Raw genomic sequence first — 19523 nt, forward strand, 5'->3', positions numbered from 1 at the left:
CCAGATGTTACAACAGGCTTCCACCAAGAAGTGATAACTGAAGTGGTCTTTTCAAGACCACTTTTCAAGACTTCTTTTCAAGAAGTGAGATTTGACAGAGGTCAATAAAATGGTAGGAAGAGATTTTTCTAGACATTCTGAGGGGACCCTTGAGCAAAGTGAATGACCTCTAGAACTTTCTAACCTATGGAATAAATTGTGATGTGCATGATTGCCTTTTCTGCTAGAGGTGTTTTCCATGCACTCACTCTCACATGCTCTCTCTCTCCATATATATATACATACACACACACACACACACACATCTTTTTATATACACACATATACATATTTTATATATGCACATGTAAATATTTATACAACCACACACATAATACACAAACACATAATACACACACACACACACACACACACACACACACACACAAATACCCCGCTAATGTCCACTACAGGCAGTGACATTTGGAACTTATAAATAAAAGAATATTAAAAACAAAAGAAAAGATGTGGCTTCAGGAAGGATTAAATGACTTGTGAAAGGATGTAGAAAAACACAAATACGTGGAACATGCCTCACACTTGCATAGTGCTCGATATAAAATTCCTGTCACTTTCACATGTATTTTCTCATGGGATTTGTCTCAATACACTAGTAACACAGGTATCATTACAGTCAGTTTATAAAAAATGAAACTGCTGCTAGGAGATGCCAAATTACACATCCATTAAGTAGCTGCCGACCCCAAGTTTGGTGCTAGCCATCTGGGTACACCGTTGCTTACACAGAAAACTCTGGGAACAAAGAAATGTCCCCTATTTGATCGTCATCATCAGCAACAGAAGCAGCTAGTAAATACTGGGACTAACAAGGTGCCAGGCGCAGTTCTACACGGTCTGCACATAATCCTCCAAAAATGACAGAAAGGAGGCAGAGGACATGATTGACGTTAAGGCCAGTAATGGTCCCAGTAGCCTGGCTCTAGAACCCCTACTCTTACCCATGATGCCATACTGCCCCCAAACAAGCTCCTTTCTACTCAGAGAAAGACAATTTGACACTTGTATCCATTGGACATCTGCGAAGTAAAGGAAATAATGTTTCCACACGTGATACCCTACCTCCTTCTCCACTTCCCTCTGAGCTGGTTCCCCCAGGCAGCCTCACTCCTGCACGCCTTCCCCTCTCCAGTCTGTGTCACCCCATAGCCATTTCTCCTGGAGCCCTTCACAGGCCATAATATGTGTACTTACCTATTAGTCATTCTTACTAAAGAAAATGTTTCTGCTTTATCCTTTTAAACCAAATGATATTGTTAATCATGTTCAAAAATAAATATCCTAAACTATAAGCACCACTGAAAAGAAATTAAATTACTGTTTGTGTATTTATATAGCCTCTACTGATTTCTCTGCTTAAGGGAGAAAGAACAGTCTCTGACTGACTGATTGATGAAAGCGAGAGAGAGAGAGAGAGAGAGAGAAAGAAAGAAAGAAAGAAAGAAAGAAAGAAAGAAAGAAAGAAAGTTTATTTATTCACTTACCTTCCCCTAAGCCCCTTAGGTTTCAGAGAAGGATTTTGTTTGTCCCATTAATTATGCTCTAGACCTTCCAGGAAAATGACTTTTAAATAGGCAGGATTTCTTTTTAACTGTTTATCTCCCAAGTGTGAATTATAGAACTACATTTGTTTGAGAGTGCTAGAGTATTTTTATGGAACTTTTGCAATTTCAGTCAAAGCTCTCTACTGTTAGGGAAGATTGAACAGGTACCTGGGCAGAACGCAGGCACAGCCATTGGATGTGTTCATTAACAGAGAGAAAAAGTGATTAGAACAAAAGCCTCTTAGGAGTGCCTGGGTGGCTCAGTCAGTTAAGCGTCTGACTTCAGCTCAGGTGATGATCTTGCGGTCCGTGAGCTGGAGCCCTGCACTGGGCTCTGTGCTGAGAGCTCAGAGCCTGGAGCCTGCTTCAGATTCTTGTGTCTCCCTCTCTCTCCACGCCTCTCCTGCTCACACTTTCTCTCTCTTTCTCTCTCAAAAATAAACAAATATTTAAAAAAATTTTTTTAAAAAAGAACAAAAGCCTCTTATTTAACAGCTAAAGTCATCCTCCCAGCCTCCTCAAAAATGAAAATAAAACCCAAAATATTATGTTAGATCACCAGTGGCCCCTGTGAGCCTCTCCTTGGTGACACGCCCAGGAACCAGGAGCTGGGTAGCTATGACAGCTGAGGAGTGAGGCCACTACACTGTGGGGCACGTGCTGTAGAGTGTTGGGCCCCAGAGCTGGATGGCTGGGTACCAACCGGCTCCACTATTCCCGAGCTGGGTGATCTCACACAAGTCATGTAAGATCTCCACCTTGGCTTCCTCATTTGTAAGATAAGGATAATGTCATCATCAATCTCAAAGGAGTACTGTGAGAATAGAAGAGTAATTATAGGTACAGTGCTTCATATGATGCCCAACACAGGAAGTATCGAGAATAGCTGGTTAGTACTACATTTTAGAATAGCTCAGTATTCAATTAAAGCCACAACAATTTTGTAATGTACTATCTTTTGCGGGTGGCTTCCTTTACTTCCACTTTGGTCTCAAGAAATTCTGATTAAATGGTTAGGCAGTACCACTTAGGAGTATGAGGCAGTTCTAGAGATGGAGGGTGGCAATGGTTGTACACGGAGAATGTACTTAATGTCACTGAACTTCCTACTTAATAGGATTAAAAAAGTAAACTTCACATTTTACTATTTTTTTTTTTTTAAAAAGAGTGTAAGATGAGACTTTGGAGTAAAATTCTCACATTGACTCAACTCCCTTGGTCTTAGTTATGAGGAAAAGAACGCTCAGCAACATATAACTTTGGCCAAAAGTCACACAGTGGGGTTGTTAGTGGTGCTGAGAGTAGAAACCAGCTTCTCAAGTTCCTGACCACCATTCCTGCCACCACATAGCACAGCCTCCCATTACCCTCTTGTCTGTTGACTTCTACACCAGACAGAGCAGAAGGAAGACCTGAAAGCCACACGAGTCATTTGAAAGATATTGTTGGAGGGGGATAAATAATGAGGGTGCGGAGTTTTATATGTATGCATATATGTGTAAATGTTTGTAATTTTTTTACTCTGAGGGGCTAGAGTTAGCAATACTCAAGGGTGGATGGAAATCATGATCCGATAGCCAATACAACATGCTCCTTTGATAGAAAAGGAAATGATCACAGAAAACCTTAAAGTCTCTATATCCAGAAAACTGGTACAGCAAGGGAAAGAAGTTGAACCAAGTTTAGCCAAAAAAGAAAAAAAAGAAAAAAAAAAAAAAGAAAAAGTGATGCATTTTTTAATGAGCTTTCTCAACTAAACTACACAGTAAAATCAGTTCATACAGCTGCAATTATGATGATGTTATTAGAAGGATCTCATGAACACAGAATTTCCTTGGATCATTTGGTAATAAGAAATGAGCAGTGTTTTGCAACTATGTGGTCACTTCTCTCATGTGAATCATTATTGCAAAAGTGACTTTCAGATTTCTCTTATGATTAAATCTAATTTACAACAAACATTTACTGAGCACCTACCATGTGCTGGGGTACTGTCCTTGGTTCTGAGTATGAAAGTAAAAACAATGGAAATGATTCTTGTTCTCCATATACAATGGAATGGTATCACAGTTCATTTAACTCAAAAGCACTGATAAAGTGATGATTTGCATAGCCTCGCAATATCTAGAGCGTTTTGCTCGATGAACCTGTGAGCCCATGAGAATAAGAAGGGGTGCCTAAACATGCCCTTCTTCTAATGAATCTCAGAGCCCACATACGTACTTATTAAGAGTATGTGCACCTGCCCATTAACAGAATTCCACCCTTGAAAGATAAGTACTTCTTATACATCACGGCTTCTAACGTAACTGACGCTTTATCGGTTACTCAACCTGTCTGTCCCCGTGTCAGAGGAACAATTGGGACATTTAAGGATAGTTTTGACTGTGGATGAATTTTCACCTCATACTCTTCACTGTAGAATCACAGAAGCAGTTCCCCGAGCTAGCTACCACATAGAGTACAGAACTGTGATTTAGAGACAGACTGCCCAGCGTGACTCTCAGCTCTACTCTCTAACCTGATGGGTGCCGGGAACCTCTATACCTTGGTTACCTCATCCGTTAAAACTAATGAAACAAGAGTATCCACCCTCTTATGACTGTGGTAAAGATTACACGAGAAAATGCACATTAAGCGTGTACAGCAGTGTAGTAGTAACTAGTGTAACTGGTGTTGAGTAGTCATTGCTGTTACACACGTGCGTCGAACTATGACACAAGGTAGTATGTGAGCAGGGCCACAGCGCAGTTACAAAGCGAGGGCATGCAGAAAAGCACAAGTAAGTCCTCTGGGATAAACTGAAAGGGAATTGGGCAATTTTGATGGAAGGAGGAGTCGGAGGAGTGTGGGGTGGGCTCATGGGTGATCAAGACCACCGAACGAAGGTACGGACACTTGAATGTTCGTGGCAATCCCCAGTAATGGCAAATATCAGAAGTGGCTGCTCTCTGGGGATATTTGTAGAGGAAGCCTGAGACTCCTTGGGACCCCAACAAATAAGGAGTCTGGATTGGCAAGCCCAGAAGGCACAAATGTGGCAGGCCATGCAGGAGTCAACAAAGACTCCATGAGAAGTATAGCAAGGGAGCAAGATGGACTGGAAACGGGAGACCAACAGCAATGATGCAAGTGAGCACGACTGGGTGACAGTGAGAGCCCAGCAGGTAAGGTAAGGGGAGAAGACAGCAGCAGAAATCCACAATTCTAAGATGGAACACACAACCATCCTGTCAAAGCAAAACTGTAGACAACTGTCAAACCGTTATTTGCGGACAACCTGACTCGGGTTTAATACGAAATTGGCAGCGATGGAATAGAAATAAATTCTAGTAATGGCCTTCCTATAAGCCACATCTCACCCAGTAGCCATGAGGTGTCCAACACTATCCTATAGAGTCCATTTCAATATAAACTTTATACCCACCAATAAAGAACTCTGAGCAGCATTCCCCATACATGTATTAGTATAAACACATTTAGAGAAACTTTCCAAAGACACAGAAGTCAATGGGAACAAGGAATATTCTCACCCCTTATACTTCCAAAGCAGTATTTCAATGGGCTCCTCACATATTTCACAAATGGTTCTAAGCCTTCGTTTCCAAATTAAAATGGATGCTAAATCCCTCTGTAAATCTGGGCTTTAAAAACCATGCCTAGTTTGAGGGAACGTGCATTTAATTATGATGTCCCTGGGAGCTGTGAATCTCTAGGAAATCGTCCAAAGAGCTTTCTTAGTTTGATTCAATAAATATTCAATAAGGGTGCGGTAAGTAGAACAACGGAGGAAGCCTTGAAGTGAACAATATGGGGTAAATTTTTGTTGCTTAAATAACAACCTACAGAATAAGAATTAGCAATAATGATTTCATTTTCATCATCCAGAGAATCTTCAAACTTCGCTTCTTTGCAGATTGAAACAAGAAATTAGCATTAAAAGAAAATTAAACTTTATATAAATGCTGACGATCCCTATTATCCCTTTTCGGGGGAGACTTGCAAATTCACATCCACCAACTCTGGAGAGGGCAAAGGGAGGCAACTCTTTGTTTCTGGATAAAATTAACGAGGGGATTATCTTTGTACTTACCTAAAATATTTTCATGCCTCAGCATCACAGTGTTGTACAATTCTGTTTCCCTGAACCATGACTTCTCATCCCGGGAGGAGAAGATCTTCACAGCGACGTTCTCCCCCTGCCAACTGCCCCTCCACACCTCACCATACCGGCCCTTCCCTAGAGAAAGCAACACAGAGGTGACGTGGGACTGGAGAACAGGAGAGGTAGCCAGGACATCTCTTGCCTGCAACTATTACCCCCTTCTACTGTTTACTTGCAAGAACTGAATCTGGGGCTATAAACACCACCACCTTTCTCCCGTGAAGACATTCAAAAGTAAGCCGGAACCTGCCCCTCCTGGCCACCCACTGTCATAACAAATTCAACACCCTCAGTGTCTGCACAGTACAACTGGCTGCTAATTACGAAGTTTACAGTTAAATTCCTCTATTAAAACCTATGAAACATGTATGGTTTTTAAAAGCACCTGAAAGTTAGTGAAATTAAGAAAATGGTACAGAGTATTAGATTTCACTGTTATGCTGAAAGCCAAAAATTTAAAAAAATAAAAAACCTGCACGTGTCCAAATTGAATACCTTTCTGGACTCCTTCCCTTCAAACAAGATCAACATAGATATTTTCTTGGGAGTCCAAATCTGTGAATTTACATATGCATTTATATTTTTCATAAGGGAGAGGCTATTAAGTTTGAGACACGCGTTCTGAAGGATCCCCCCCGCAAAAAAAATCACACGTAAACACACACACAAAAAACAGTGCTGTGTAGGAGACCGACAAGCAGCCACTACCTTCCCTAAAGGATTTCTTGGCAGAGGATATATTTCAAAAGAGGATTTGCAGAGTCTTAAAGACATAATCCCAGAACAGTTCTGATTCCCGACATTGGTCATGGGTATTTGCTTGTTAGACAGCCCCTGTGGTGCCAGAAGTGGGCCACATTGCAAAGGCCCCTTGGAGAAGGCATTTCCCAAAACGTGGTGTCTCTAGTTTGTGATCTGCTCTGTGGGGGGCACGCCCCCTCCTACAGCAGAAACACATCCGTCAGCCTGTCCACCACTTGTTCCCTCTTCCATTCTTCTCCTTAATTATAGGTAGGGGTGATGGGGGAGGCTGGGAGGAGGAGGTAATTACCACGAGACTATGGGGATCAACACAGGGTATAATCAGGGTAAAGACACACGCGGCACCTAGATACAACAAAGGCAGGAGATACACCTTGCGGGGCAGTGGGGCTTTCCACCGGGCCAGTGGCTGCTGGGAGTCACAGCTTGTAATAAGCAGCTGCAGCACCACCTGCATGCACAGGAACATAGCTCTTTGCTAAAAAAAAACTAAGCCAAACATGGAGGAAGAAACCCAAACATGGAGGAAGCAAGCTCGCCTATCCAGGTGATTATGTCCTGACACAAAATCCAAACCACTCAATCTAGAATCCCTCATGATAAACAATGTCCCTATTAAATACCAATGACTACTTCCAAAAGGATGTTAAATGGGGCCAGGAAGTCATCATTGTGGGCTGCTGTCAGGTCACAAAAATAGTATTTAGAGCAGGACTAATTTTAATACAGTCATAGCAATTGCCCAGCATTTGTAGTGCGAGATGAAGGCTAGTGCTAAGACAGTATAAAATAGGCTGCTACAAAATAGTATGCTGATCTTTTCTTGCCTTTGGTAAAATTCTGTATCTTTATTTGCCCTTTGTCCTCATATTCTAATTAGGAAGGAGAGAAAAAACATGCCGGAGAATTGTATACATTACTATGAAGTTGCCTTAAATCCTTTTTTTTTTTTTTGTAAGAAAACAGAGATGGATGTCAGGATAAGTAGACAGATTTAAAATAGAAACGTACTTCAACTTCAATGGTTTTCAAATGCTTTTAAGTTGTCAAATGCTTTTTAGAAATGCAACCTTATGTGGAAGTCGCTAAAAACAGAGGCAGGACTGCCCAAAAGTACTGGCCATGGAGCCCCCATGGAAATCCCTAAGGTATCTGAAATTTGGGGGGTTCACTAATCACTATCTGGTAACAACTGATCTAGTCCAACTTCCCATGCTTTTGAACCCGAAATGGTAACGTGCTATCCAAGCAGTTCATCCCATACATTTTTATTCAAGACTGTACCACATGAACACTAACTATAAGCTACTGAAATGGCATTGCTTTTATGAAAGTCTTTAGCACCGAAGCAACAAAATGCTATAATTGAATTTACACTATTTCAAAGAATGCTCAAGAATATCCACACTACCCCAAACAGCATGTCTTTTTAAAGGCACAGTAATATTTTGCCCTTTGGACTCTGGGCTCAGTCTCTCAAAACTGCTATTGAGATCGGCTGCCCTGTGAATGGTCACCATCCATGGGACAGGAGGGTAGGGGGAAGCGAGACAGGAAAACATCCCTGTCACTGCCTTCTCACTCCTACTCAAATACCTGTCCCTGTTCATAATCAAATGGGATGTCAGGTAGTACAAGAGGACAAGCCTGGTTGTATGCAATGGGCACATTTGGGGCTTTTCCATTTTTCTCCGCCCACCACGGTCCACTGTAGAAGAGAAACATGAAGTGTGGTTCAGAGACAGCCCCAGCGGCTGCAGACCTACAGCAGAGGCAAAGGACTCCTGCTGGCCCCCTGTGTGCCTGAAGGCAGCGCCTGCTGCTCCTACCAGGCTGCCTACCCCCCTTCCCATTATCCGGCCTGAGGGGGTCCTGATTTCCATGAAAACAGAAAGAAAAGTCAGAGGGTAGCAGCCAAGTGGTGAAGGCGGCTAATGGCAGCCAGCCACCTCCCAAAAGCAAAAGATGGGATGACTGGAGCTGCAAAGAAAAGAAAGCCGGAGAAATAGAAAGAGCATGTAGGGGCGCTGCCTACCTATCCGCCCCATGGCCATTCCTGCACACCGTCCAAAAGAGAAATTCATGACAACTACCAGGTGATCGGAAATACCCGCCAAATAAAAGTAAAACTACTAAAACTCAGGACTTCCCAAAAAAGGGGCATTTTGTACCATCTTCCCGGAGGGCGGTCAGCAATTGATAAACAGCCCATAAAAAGGTCACAAATTTTGACCCAGGAACCCCAATTCCTGGGAATTTATTCTGAGCACTCAAAGACGCAAGGCATGCAAAAGGCTTTCTGAGCAGTACCATGAAAATTCAACGATCATTCAAAAGATCATGATTACATAATCTTTTAAAATACTTGTGATGTGTACAGATAGATGGAAATGTACATGAGCTTAAAACTGACAGGAGGAACACAAATCGTGTACACACTATGTTACATCTATATATAAACCTGTTCCTAGACGGGGAAAATAGAACAGGCCACAGAGGAATGGATATCACTCTTGTTTAAATACAACAATTTTAAAGGTAGCCTTAGTAAATTTATCTCATTATTTTTAAAGTCAGTGGGAGAGTGAGTGGGATTGGAGAACTGCCATAAGCAAGTGTATTGTCCAAACGCCTACTCACCTCAGATCACTCAATGCCTGTAGTCAGGAGCAGCCATACTATACAAATTCTTTTCTCATTCCTTCCCATCACCCCAAAGGGTCTACCTACAACTAAAGGCTTTTGATTAGCCATTCTGCATACTAACTAGCAACAGATTCCTTTGACAAGAACTTCAACAAGTTGAGGTGCTCTGACGCAGGTCAGAGCGAACAGATACATAGCCACACCGTCTCCTGTGATTTCATGAGCAACGGGCAGCAAGGGGCAGATTTTTCAAGTCCCACCCTGCCTCTAGAGCCACAGCGAACATTGCAGATAACCCACAAAGGAATAGAAAAAAGAATTACCGACACACTCCAACAGTGTGATCTGACGAGCCACCGTTCTTTGTACCAGAAAAGGGAGGCCAGAGCCGCTTCCTGATGTACATGAATGATCCAATAAATCCTGTGGTTCAAGACAAGGAGAAAAAAAGAAACTACTGAGAAACAGTTCCCGGTTCAGAGTATGAGCACGCGTATCACGGCAACACTCACGGACACAGCAATCCTGGACATGTGGCCCGTAAGTGTGCACAGAACGTCCCACTGGAGGAAGAACTGGTTTTCTTAGGAAAACCAAAAGCTAGCCCTTTCCCCGATAGAAGACAGGTTTGCTGAGGGATAAGCAGTCTCTTTGTGCATCCAGAGTTTTAGAATAAAAATATATATATATTTAAAACAAAACAAAACAAAACAAAAAACGCTGAGGGCACAAAGTCAGAGATGCAAATTACAAAGTTCCAGGAGCAAGGCTGAGTGCAAAGGGAAGCAAGAGAAAGAGCAGCAAGTGGAGCAAAAAGAGGGGCCTTCAAGTCCAAGGCTGGGCATAACTGACCACGTTCTGCTCTGTTCATAACTATCTATGAAAGGATTCACTATAGTTGGCATGCCAACTAAGGAACTCTAAAAAGGAATAAACGAATTAGGAATAAGGAACAAACAATTCTAATGTTGCTTATATTGGAAAGACTCCAGTGGCCACGTGGGTCATCTCCCTGGTACACACAAGCAGAGAAGGGCCACCTGGATGGAGGTTACCCTTTAGGTAGGTGAGGAACAAAAGCATCACAAAAGTTAACCCTCGATGTCATTTCCCGGTGTGAATTATACACAAAGCAGAGAGGAAAAATAAACTTTCATTTAAAACATAAAACCGTGCCCCAAACCTACTGGAACATACTGTGGGAAAAACTCCCAATTAGTTCATTCATAAGTTTTTCCTTCTTATTGTCAGTGCAAGTCAAAGAGTAGATGCCTTTTTGTATCAGGACTTAATAATTTGTAATACACAGTATTGTGCCCACGGTGATAGGTGTTGTGGTTGCAGTAATGTTGAGCTGACATTCCCCAAAGCTCATCCTTTCCCAGACGTTTTAGCTAGCCTGTTAGAGCAATACATTGATTTATCTGCATTTCATCTTCTTTTCCTTACTCTAAGCACCACTGGGAAGTACTGTTGATCAGCAAAATTACCAAAATCTGAACATCCAAAGGAAGATATTTAGAATCCTTAAAAACCACAAAATGGATAATCAACAAGAAATTGAATGTAGATCAAGCAGTTCCATATCTCCCTAACCATCTCTTTTGCTGTTCTGTTTTCTCATTATTCATTCAATTTTTTTGAGAGAATAACTCTGAAAATTAAACAAACGTGTTGTTTTTTCATCATGTATAATCATGGTTTTAAATCTGGTTCATAGACTTAAGGCGGGGGAGGAGAATCAGCCAGACTAACAAACATCTACTTCAACTCCTGGATCCCAAGGCTTCTTTTTCAATGTAGGAAGCTGTTCAGTAAGATAGAGTTTGTTGAACCACATATATGAGCACATCACTTAAATAAGCAAGTATATAGATGAATAATGATAACTTGTTTTAAACAGTGTTCCTTACTGTGCTATCATATCGTTATATACTGTCATCCAACATGGCTGTGTTGAGAAGACTATTTTAGCATACACTCCCATTCCTCTTCCAGACTTACAGAAGCTACTTAACAGCATTTTACACTAGATATTCCTATCATTGTCCATTGTGGTTGGCAAGCTCTGGGGAACAGAGTTCTGACTAATCTACTTGAGAATCCTGCTTCGCTAAAGCTTTCTCAGGATTCAGCCTCATATCTTCTTGCTACTGACTCAGTAAACTCGTTTAATTTTCCTTAATATTTGAAATAAACTCCAAAATACATTTCTAACAAAAAACCGTGGTTCTCTTCTTTGGGAAACAGAACGCCCTCTTCTCCTGTTTTCCCAGTTCTGCTGTACTACAATCTAAATAGATAGGTGAACGGAAGAAAACGAGGTTCCTTCCCCCTTTCCATACAAAAAAGTACACCTGACCGGTGGCCCAATAGCAGGGAAGGCAGAGGAGGATGGGATATTTCCTAGCCTGTATCAGCTACCACCAAATGTTTTAACAACTAGCCCAGTTGGTCCAAGAATAGCGCCAGAGCTACAAAGACAGGTGAGGGTGAGTCTTCTCCAGCAAAACGGTAGTTGCAGGGCAGGCTTAGGTGGAGAAGGACCAGACACTATTAAGCTTGTCCCCTAGCAGCACAAGACTTAATATGAGATGATCTTAGGTGATGCATGGCCATGGCATTAAATAACATTGAATCACATTAGAAAGCTATGACCTTGACGGTCTTCCATCAAATTATGACAAGGAGAGTCTCGATTTCGTATTAGCATGTCTTTAACACCTAACACTCACTCATCTTCACCTTTTTCAAAGGATGCATCAGACTCAGCATAGCATCACTTCAGAAGGCTATTACTTCTCTCTTTTGCATTTTATGGTAACCTATTTATAGCAAGCGGTTCCCTTGTCTCACTTGAAGTTTAAAGTTTCTGTAAAATTAACACTCAACAATTTTAAAAGTAAGAAAGGAAGACACATTTTAATGTGATTTCATTTAAAAGTATGCAAAAGAATAACTTTAAAACATAAATACAATGGTGTCTGACACTGAGTTGTCCATAAATGCAGCTACCAGCCACATGCTGGCTTTTAGCAAGGGAAATGTGGCTAGCCTGAACTGATATACATGCTGTGACTGTAAAGTATACATCAGATTTTAAAAACTTAGTTGCAAAAAAAAAAAAGGGAAGGAAAGAAAAGAATGTAAAATATCTCATTCATCATTCTTTATGGTTAATGATTATATGTCAAAATGATAATTCTATTCATTTGGTTAAACATATTATTAAAATTAATATCAGCTATGGTGGGGCTTTTTTAAACTTTTTTTTTTTTTTTTTTTTTTTTTTTGTTAAGGAGCCACTAGAAAACTTAAAATTAAATATATGGCACACATATTTTATTGGATACCACTGTTTAACCAAATGGCTACACTCCACAAGGGGGCAGCACAGGAGCATGAAAAGTTTAATTGCTGCTTTTTTGGATGTCAAATTTTAAAGTCTTAAATTACAGGGTGTTAAAATAATCTAGAAAGGAAAGTGATTTTAATATTAAGCAAAGGTGCTTTTTTGAAAGTACTTTTATTGCTAAAAATAGAGTAACTGAATTACTTCAAGCCCCCCCCCCCCGACCCCGAAATTATAGGCAACCATTCTCTGTACCTTTTCCCTTACTCCCAAAAGAAAAGTAACTACCAAGAATCTACTAAAATAAATCCCCCCCTTATTTAATATAAATGCCTAAAATAAATGTTCTCCTATAGGGGAGACTAAACAGGTGCCAACATATGCTTGCCTAGGACACAAGTGACCAGTGGTAAGTGTGCACGTTGTCCAGTCACCAGCTACTGGTTAGCATTTCATGGTGGGAATGGGAAAGCATCTTTAGCCATCTTTGTTATGGTTGGGATTCCCTGGGGTCACAAACTCACTGCTAAAGTGCTGTCTCCAACATTGGTGGTGATGAGCCCTTCGATGGTGCCGTACTCCACATCTCTGGGATTGAGGCGTTCTTGATTGCGCCTTTTAAATTTTCGGAGAGCGACTCCCAGTAGGCAAGCTAGAAGGCATACTGCAAACACTACAGACAGAATAATGAGGCCGACCTCCAAGTGGAAATTCTGTGTTCCAGGAAAGGATTTCCCTGGAGATGGGGGAGAAAAGGGCAATTGGCTGTAAGGATCAGTGTTTACTTACTATTCAGCATAACCAACACCTAACAAGTGGGTCCTGATGCTGACCACATAGTCTTGCAAGTCACAAACCGTGAAAACTAAAATACTTCCTAACACCTGGCCAATGGCCCAGTCATTTGAACCATTATTCATTTAGACAGAGCCAGAGATTGAAAAGATTCCACAGAGAACCAACTGTATTAATGCATGTACGTGAAAGTACTTTTCAAATATGGAGTACTACACAAATCTCTGTACAAATGCTTTATCCTCAGCCCTTACAGAAATTATGACGTAATATTCCTATGAGAAAGCACTATCTGAGTTAAATCCAAATCACCCAATCTGTGGTTCTCCTCAATGTATCTTGGATGTTTACCGCAGAATTCTCATTGATCTTTTCACATCACGATTTCTGCCTAGGATTTCTGCCTAGGAACCTATTCATTCATCTGTTCTTTTACTCACTTATCCAATATTCATTCACTCACTCAAAACATTCATTCACTGATTCACTCACTCGCCTAATCACTCATTCACCCCCTAGCTTGGCATTATTACATTACCCATTCAAACATCCGTGCATTCACTCCAACACTCACATACCACTCAGGCAGATACACACAAAGACTTTCTACTTGCCTAGTGAGGTAAATGAAAAATTTCTTGATTGGATAGTGAAGCCCCATAATTAAGAGGTCCCCAAACAGGGGTGCCTGTGTGGCTCAGTTGATTGAGTGACCGACTCTTGGTATTGGCTCAGGTCATGATCTCGCGGTTTATGGGATCGAGCCCCACATCAGGCTCCACGCTGACAGTGCAGAGCTTGCTTGGGACCTTCTCTCTCCCTCCCTCTCTGCCTCTCTTCCTCTCTCTCTCTCTCTCACTCTCTGAATAAATGAATAAACACTAAAAAAGTACCCAAACAATAATTATCTCTGAATGTCAGACCCCTTACGACATGGTGTCACCGAGCCCTGTTCTTCCCCACATATGCCTCTTTTCCACATCCCTGCCTCCTTCCACAATCCAAGTGCAAGCCTGATGTCCTTTATACATTTCTTTTAACCTTCCAAATCTTGGAGATTTAACTTCCAACTTGGCACATTACACTCCATGGTACACGTCACTTGTACGATAAAGTGTCAAACTAATTATATACAACATTCAATTATAAATATTGAGCCTCCCTAATTGAATTAGAGATTCCTTAAGTAAAGAAAATAAATTTTCTATTACAACTCAGAGTCTTGCAGTGTTCTGCAGATTAGGAACTTTCCATATTGTAGGTATAACTTTTGTGTGAGTGCAGATACTTGATTGTGTCCGTCCACTCTATTAATAATAATTTAACTCACAAAGGTTAAGAGTAAAGTTTATTCCATCAAGTACCCTTTTTGTTTTAACCATTTGAATACTTAATCTCTCTCTTAAAAATCTTCTTTCATTATTCAATGAATTAACAGAATTAACATTTGCTTATCAAAATTAACAGTTTCTATATGTCTTAACGTCACCACCGTAACCGAAACACTGCACAACATAATCTTGCATCAGTTTTTTTGTCTTGTTTTGTTTTGTTTTCATTTTTCGGTCTCTCCCCCTGTTAGATGACATTTCTGACAGTGGGCATTGCTAGTAGCCTCTCCTACTCCACTTCTTGGTTTGTTTCTTCTTTTTGTGAGTGCAAAATTAAATAATTATGCCTATTAAAAATGTACTGTAGATTAAGAGAATTAACTTTGTCTTAGAGTGAGTCTACAAAGACTAAGGAACATTAGTTTTTGATAGCAATGTAGGGCTCATTTTATGGGGAAACAGTTTCAGAGAAACACTGATTTCCACTGAAAATGGAATCCATTTGAACACAACATGGAAAAAGATTCCACAGAAACTACATGTGAAATCTTACCCAGCTTCAAGCTTCAGTAATGGTTCATTGGGAAATCAGATATGGGAGCAAAGGTTAGTGAGGCTTTGTCTCTTTCCTCAAAAAGAAGGAAACATATTCTACTCAGTCACTGGATTCTTATGTTCCATTTTACTTCCTACACACTCAACAAAGAGATGAATATTTACCAAGCCAAACTGTTTCATAAATTATGACACCATGGCTCCTCAACAGAAAAGGGTATCTGGAGCTCTTCACCTGCTCATGACTACCAAGAGAGATCTGGTCACCCAAGCTGTTCCCCAAGATGGACACATCTTGCTCACTTGCCCAAAGATATTTATCCCCCTTCAGACTCCAAAAGGCCATGCCTTTCCCTTCTTCATCTATAGCTACCCTCCTTGTCACCCATGACCTCTAGTTCAAGGAGTAGGAGGAAAAGCTTGTGGCTACTTCCATCTTTAACCCACACAGAACAACATTAACAGAAACCCTTGATCTAGAAATAGAAAAGTCCACGGGAACCTTTGGTGGGCAGCTGGGCCGTGATGTTCCTGTTACACCAGTCGCCTTGGCAACACTCCACAGCTTGGCCAGGTGATGGCGGGGTCTTACAGGTCATCTTCCCTTGCTCGTAGACCTGGAAACAGCCTTTCTGGTAGACATGGAAGCCATCATTTATGCTCAGTGAGGAAAAGCACTGCTGGCCTTCACAGTGGTCTTCGTTCCCACAGGAGAGGCCTTCACACACACACATGTAAAGTTTGGGGTTTACCTTGGGCTTCTCATCTGCAAAAAAGCAAGAAGGGAAAAGAAATCACTACATGGGTTTTACCCCCATTAGGGCAATAAGATGGTTTCTCCAAGACCATTACAACACATTCACCAAACAGCAAGTCAGGCCAAGTGTCATCACTGGCCATGATGTCCACATTTTGTTATCTTGTATTTCTCACTTGACCAACTACCAAATGATAATCGCCTCTCAGTACAGGAACACATTTATACAAACTGTGTGCTCTTTTAGATCATACCAGGCCAAAGAATAGTTATCATGTACTCAGAGGCTTCTGAGAATGAACTTCCCCTCACTGTGGTTTTCACATTCTCTTCAGCCTGATAGGCTCTCACATCCCAATTCTTACATCAAAATAAAATGTTTTTTCCAGGACATAATGCTCATCACCTTTATTTTATGTTTTTTTTTTTAAAGGCTCCTAAGTATAGGGCAATTGTTAATGCCAGTTCCTGCTAACTCCATACTAATCCATCAACTAGTAATACAAGGAATGCTGGTGTTCCCGCCATTATTTGCAAGAGCCCAGTATAATCGAGAGTTTACAAGGATACAGTCTGTAATTACAAATGTCTATTACCAATATTTCCAGCTAGATGCCTTAGATTAATTTTTCAATAGTGACAACACTGAAGTTTTCATGTTGATTACAAGGGAAATTAATCACTGCTTACACATGTTTGCCTGGCAGGAAAAAAAAAAATGGCACTGATTATTGAAGATGAGGGTACAAGGAGACAAAGGGAATAGAGCAATGTTTTAAAAGTAAGGTAAGAGGTGAGACCACAGGAGCAGTCAACACCTGCTAGGTCTAAGGTGTGATGGAAAGATGTGCCTTGTCCATCAGTGAAGCACACCTAATCAGACTTCCTAATTGTCTCCTTCTGGAAACATCTGCAATCTAATTTTTGCAACCTAATTTTTCAAATCACTCTTTCTTTTCTCCTCCCTTGTGAGAATGATTAGTTCAGACTTGCTGGTCCCAACAGTTTGCACTAGGAGGGAAGAAAAGTGAAGAAAGAATGTAAACAGCCAAGTCCTAGAGGTTCCAAAGCAGTTTTCCTATAAAGAAATTCAGCTTTCAGAGCTCCCTCCAAAGGTCTATGGCACAGAGTGACTGCCTTCTGATTCTTGAACCCTCTGTAGCAGGTCTGTGAGATAACTACTTCTTTCTTAAAATAACAGGTCGGGTAGCTGCGCTTTCAAGAGGAGACCTTAAGGTAAGGTCTTTGAAATGTCAAGTTCATTTACACAGATTTGTGTGGGTGTTTGTAGAGACGTGGGTTATCTCAAAAAGAGAAAAGTGTTCTTAATCTTTCTTCTTCCCTCTTCAAAGAAGTGAAAAATAGTTCACTACCCACTGTAATGTGGGTGCCTCATCCCACAGAGTAAGTGCATGCAGACACACAGACACAAGCCTTCTATTTATAATTGACTTGCTAGTTCTTTTGAAAACCACAAGGGGCTCATCCAAGAGCAAAGACATGCCTGAAAGCAGGAGATCCAAAATAGCCGCTGACAGTGTATGTATGTCACCAGTCTCACCCCCGAGAATCAAGAGCCTCAGACATTTTTAATGAGCAAAAATTTTAATGAGCCAAAAGATAGTCTTTATTTTCCCTGCCTAGAGAAATTCCAGCACCAATCTATTTCTATGAGGATGAGAAACATATATATCTGTTGACATAACCCAGCAAAAGTTTACACTTGCCAAAAGTGAGTTGAAAGATAATATTTCCAGGGAGTCTAGACATGCTTGCCACTCTTGAATGGCACAAAGCTGGGCTGGGCATTGCCAACTATGCTGCCCAACAGGTGATGATTCTTTGGAGGGAAACGGATGGGCAGGATAAGGGGAGGGGTGGTTAACGGTATCATGTTGATTTGTTTGTGATCTACAGCAGGGAATTCAAAATACTATATTTGAAAACTGTGCCATAACACAATGCATGAAAATCTGAAACACAAACATGTATTTTAAAATCCTAAATATTTTCAGAGGTCAAAGCTATCCCAGGATATACATCCTTAGAGAGGTTGCGTCTACTGACACTGGGTTGGGGCTGAAGGATTCGTGTGAGGATGAAAGGGTAAATGAAAATAACGTTAAGAGAGTAGCTGTTCAGGGATTGATAATGGACTGAGGAGTATGCACCCCTCAACTCGTGGTGCCCATGGTGCAGTAGGAACAACCACAAACAAGTAACCGTAGGCAACAGAGGCCTCACTCACTGATCCTATGGAAACGGACAGTCCTGGTAAGAAGAATTAACAACATCTTGTGGTTCTAATAAAAAAGGTCAAATTAAAAAAAAATAATAAAATAACAACAACAATGATTTCTTTAATGTGCTCTCAGAGTGAGCTCTGCTCTTGAAATTAGAGCCCTGGGGTGCCTGGCTGGGTCCGTTGGTGGAGCATATGACTCTCGATCTCAGGGTCAAGAGTTCAAGCCCCAAGTTGGGTGTGGAGCCTACTTAAAAATAGATAGATAGATAGATAGATAGATAATAAAATTAGAGCTGAAATTGAACTCTAGCTCACAGACATTAAGATGTGGACCCCCCTTCCAAGGTCTCTAGCTTTTGACAGGATGTGGGGATGGCCTGACAGATGTTTGGAATGTAACCTACAGAATTTTGCCAGAATTGAGCAGCCCTGAGTAAATACCAACTTCAGTAAAGGTCAATTCACTATACCCAACTATGAGGCATGACAGGTTATAAACTGTAATCAGATCTTATCCTGTGGGGGTCATAAACGGAGTCAAAGGGATTCATTCATTTAGTAAACACTCTCCTTGAATCTTTACATCCCTCTACTAGTTGTATGTATGCAGATGGCCGAGGGCTGACTACCTTTAAACAGGTAATTCTTATTAAGGTGTCAAAAACTAGAGTTTTCATATCCTCACCTCCACAATCCAGAAAAAGAAAAAAGGGGAAGAAGGACAGTTGTCAGTGCTATGTGATAATTAATTTAATCTCTGATATGAGGAACCATGAGCTCAGTCCAGCTGTTAGCTAATGGGAAAGTACACAGGCTTTACCAGATTCACGTCCAATTTTGCTTCTCACCAACATTTAATCTTCTTAAGTTGGGTATTTCTGTATAACTACTTAGAAGAGCCCATCATGAATCTATTTTTTATATACTGCCAGATATAAACGCAGACCCTAAATTCATAAGAATATGAGAATGACCACATACACCACGCACATGCCTGCATGCACACACACATTAGTTAAATGCCACTTTGCCAGTTTCATCTGACAGAGTGGATTAGTCGAAGAGATGCCAAAGAGATTTCTGAGCTAGGATTACTAATTCAACAAAGAAGGTTAAAAGCAAGACAGCAGCATTTTCATATCTCAACATCCACAATTCTAAGGAACAGAGCAGGCCCCAGAATGCCCATGTCTCACTGTTTCAGTCTTGTCCAATTTTAGGAATAACCATAACATGTGTGGGCCTGTGATTTTTTATTTGGGGTGGGTTGGGGGTAGGGGGCACGCAGGGTGACAGAACTATTACAAAATCCCT

At 41.0% G+C, this 19523-nt stretch overlaps 1 protein-coding gene across 2 annotated transcripts in view; it reads right to left on the minus strand.

Annotated features, from left to right (window-relative positions):
* ACVR1 (activin A receptor type 1) overlaps positions 1 to 19523 on the minus strand; it is a 140434-nt gene that overhangs the window by 34036 nt on the left and 86875 nt on the right. For both annotated transcript variants that reach the window (XM_042994480.1, XM_042994479.1), the window contains exons 4-7: positions 15710 to 15973; positions 13051 to 13262; positions 9498 to 9597; positions 5695 to 5841 (exon numbers count right to left, since the gene is read on the minus strand). In XM_042994480.1, the coding sequence (XP_042850414.1) occupies positions 5695 to 5841; positions 9498 to 9597; positions 13051 to 13262; positions 15710 to 15973 (723 nt within the window). The remainder of the gene's footprint in view (positions 1 to 5694; positions 5842 to 9497; positions 9598 to 13050; positions 13263 to 15709; positions 15974 to 19523) is intronic.

This window comes from Panthera tigris, chromosome C1 (assembly GCF_018350195.1).
Source record: "Panthera tigris isolate Pti1 chromosome C1, P.tigris_Pti1_mat1.1, whole genome shotgun sequence".
Taxonomy (NCBI): domain Eukaryota; kingdom Metazoa; phylum Chordata; class Mammalia; order Carnivora; family Felidae; genus Panthera; species Panthera tigris.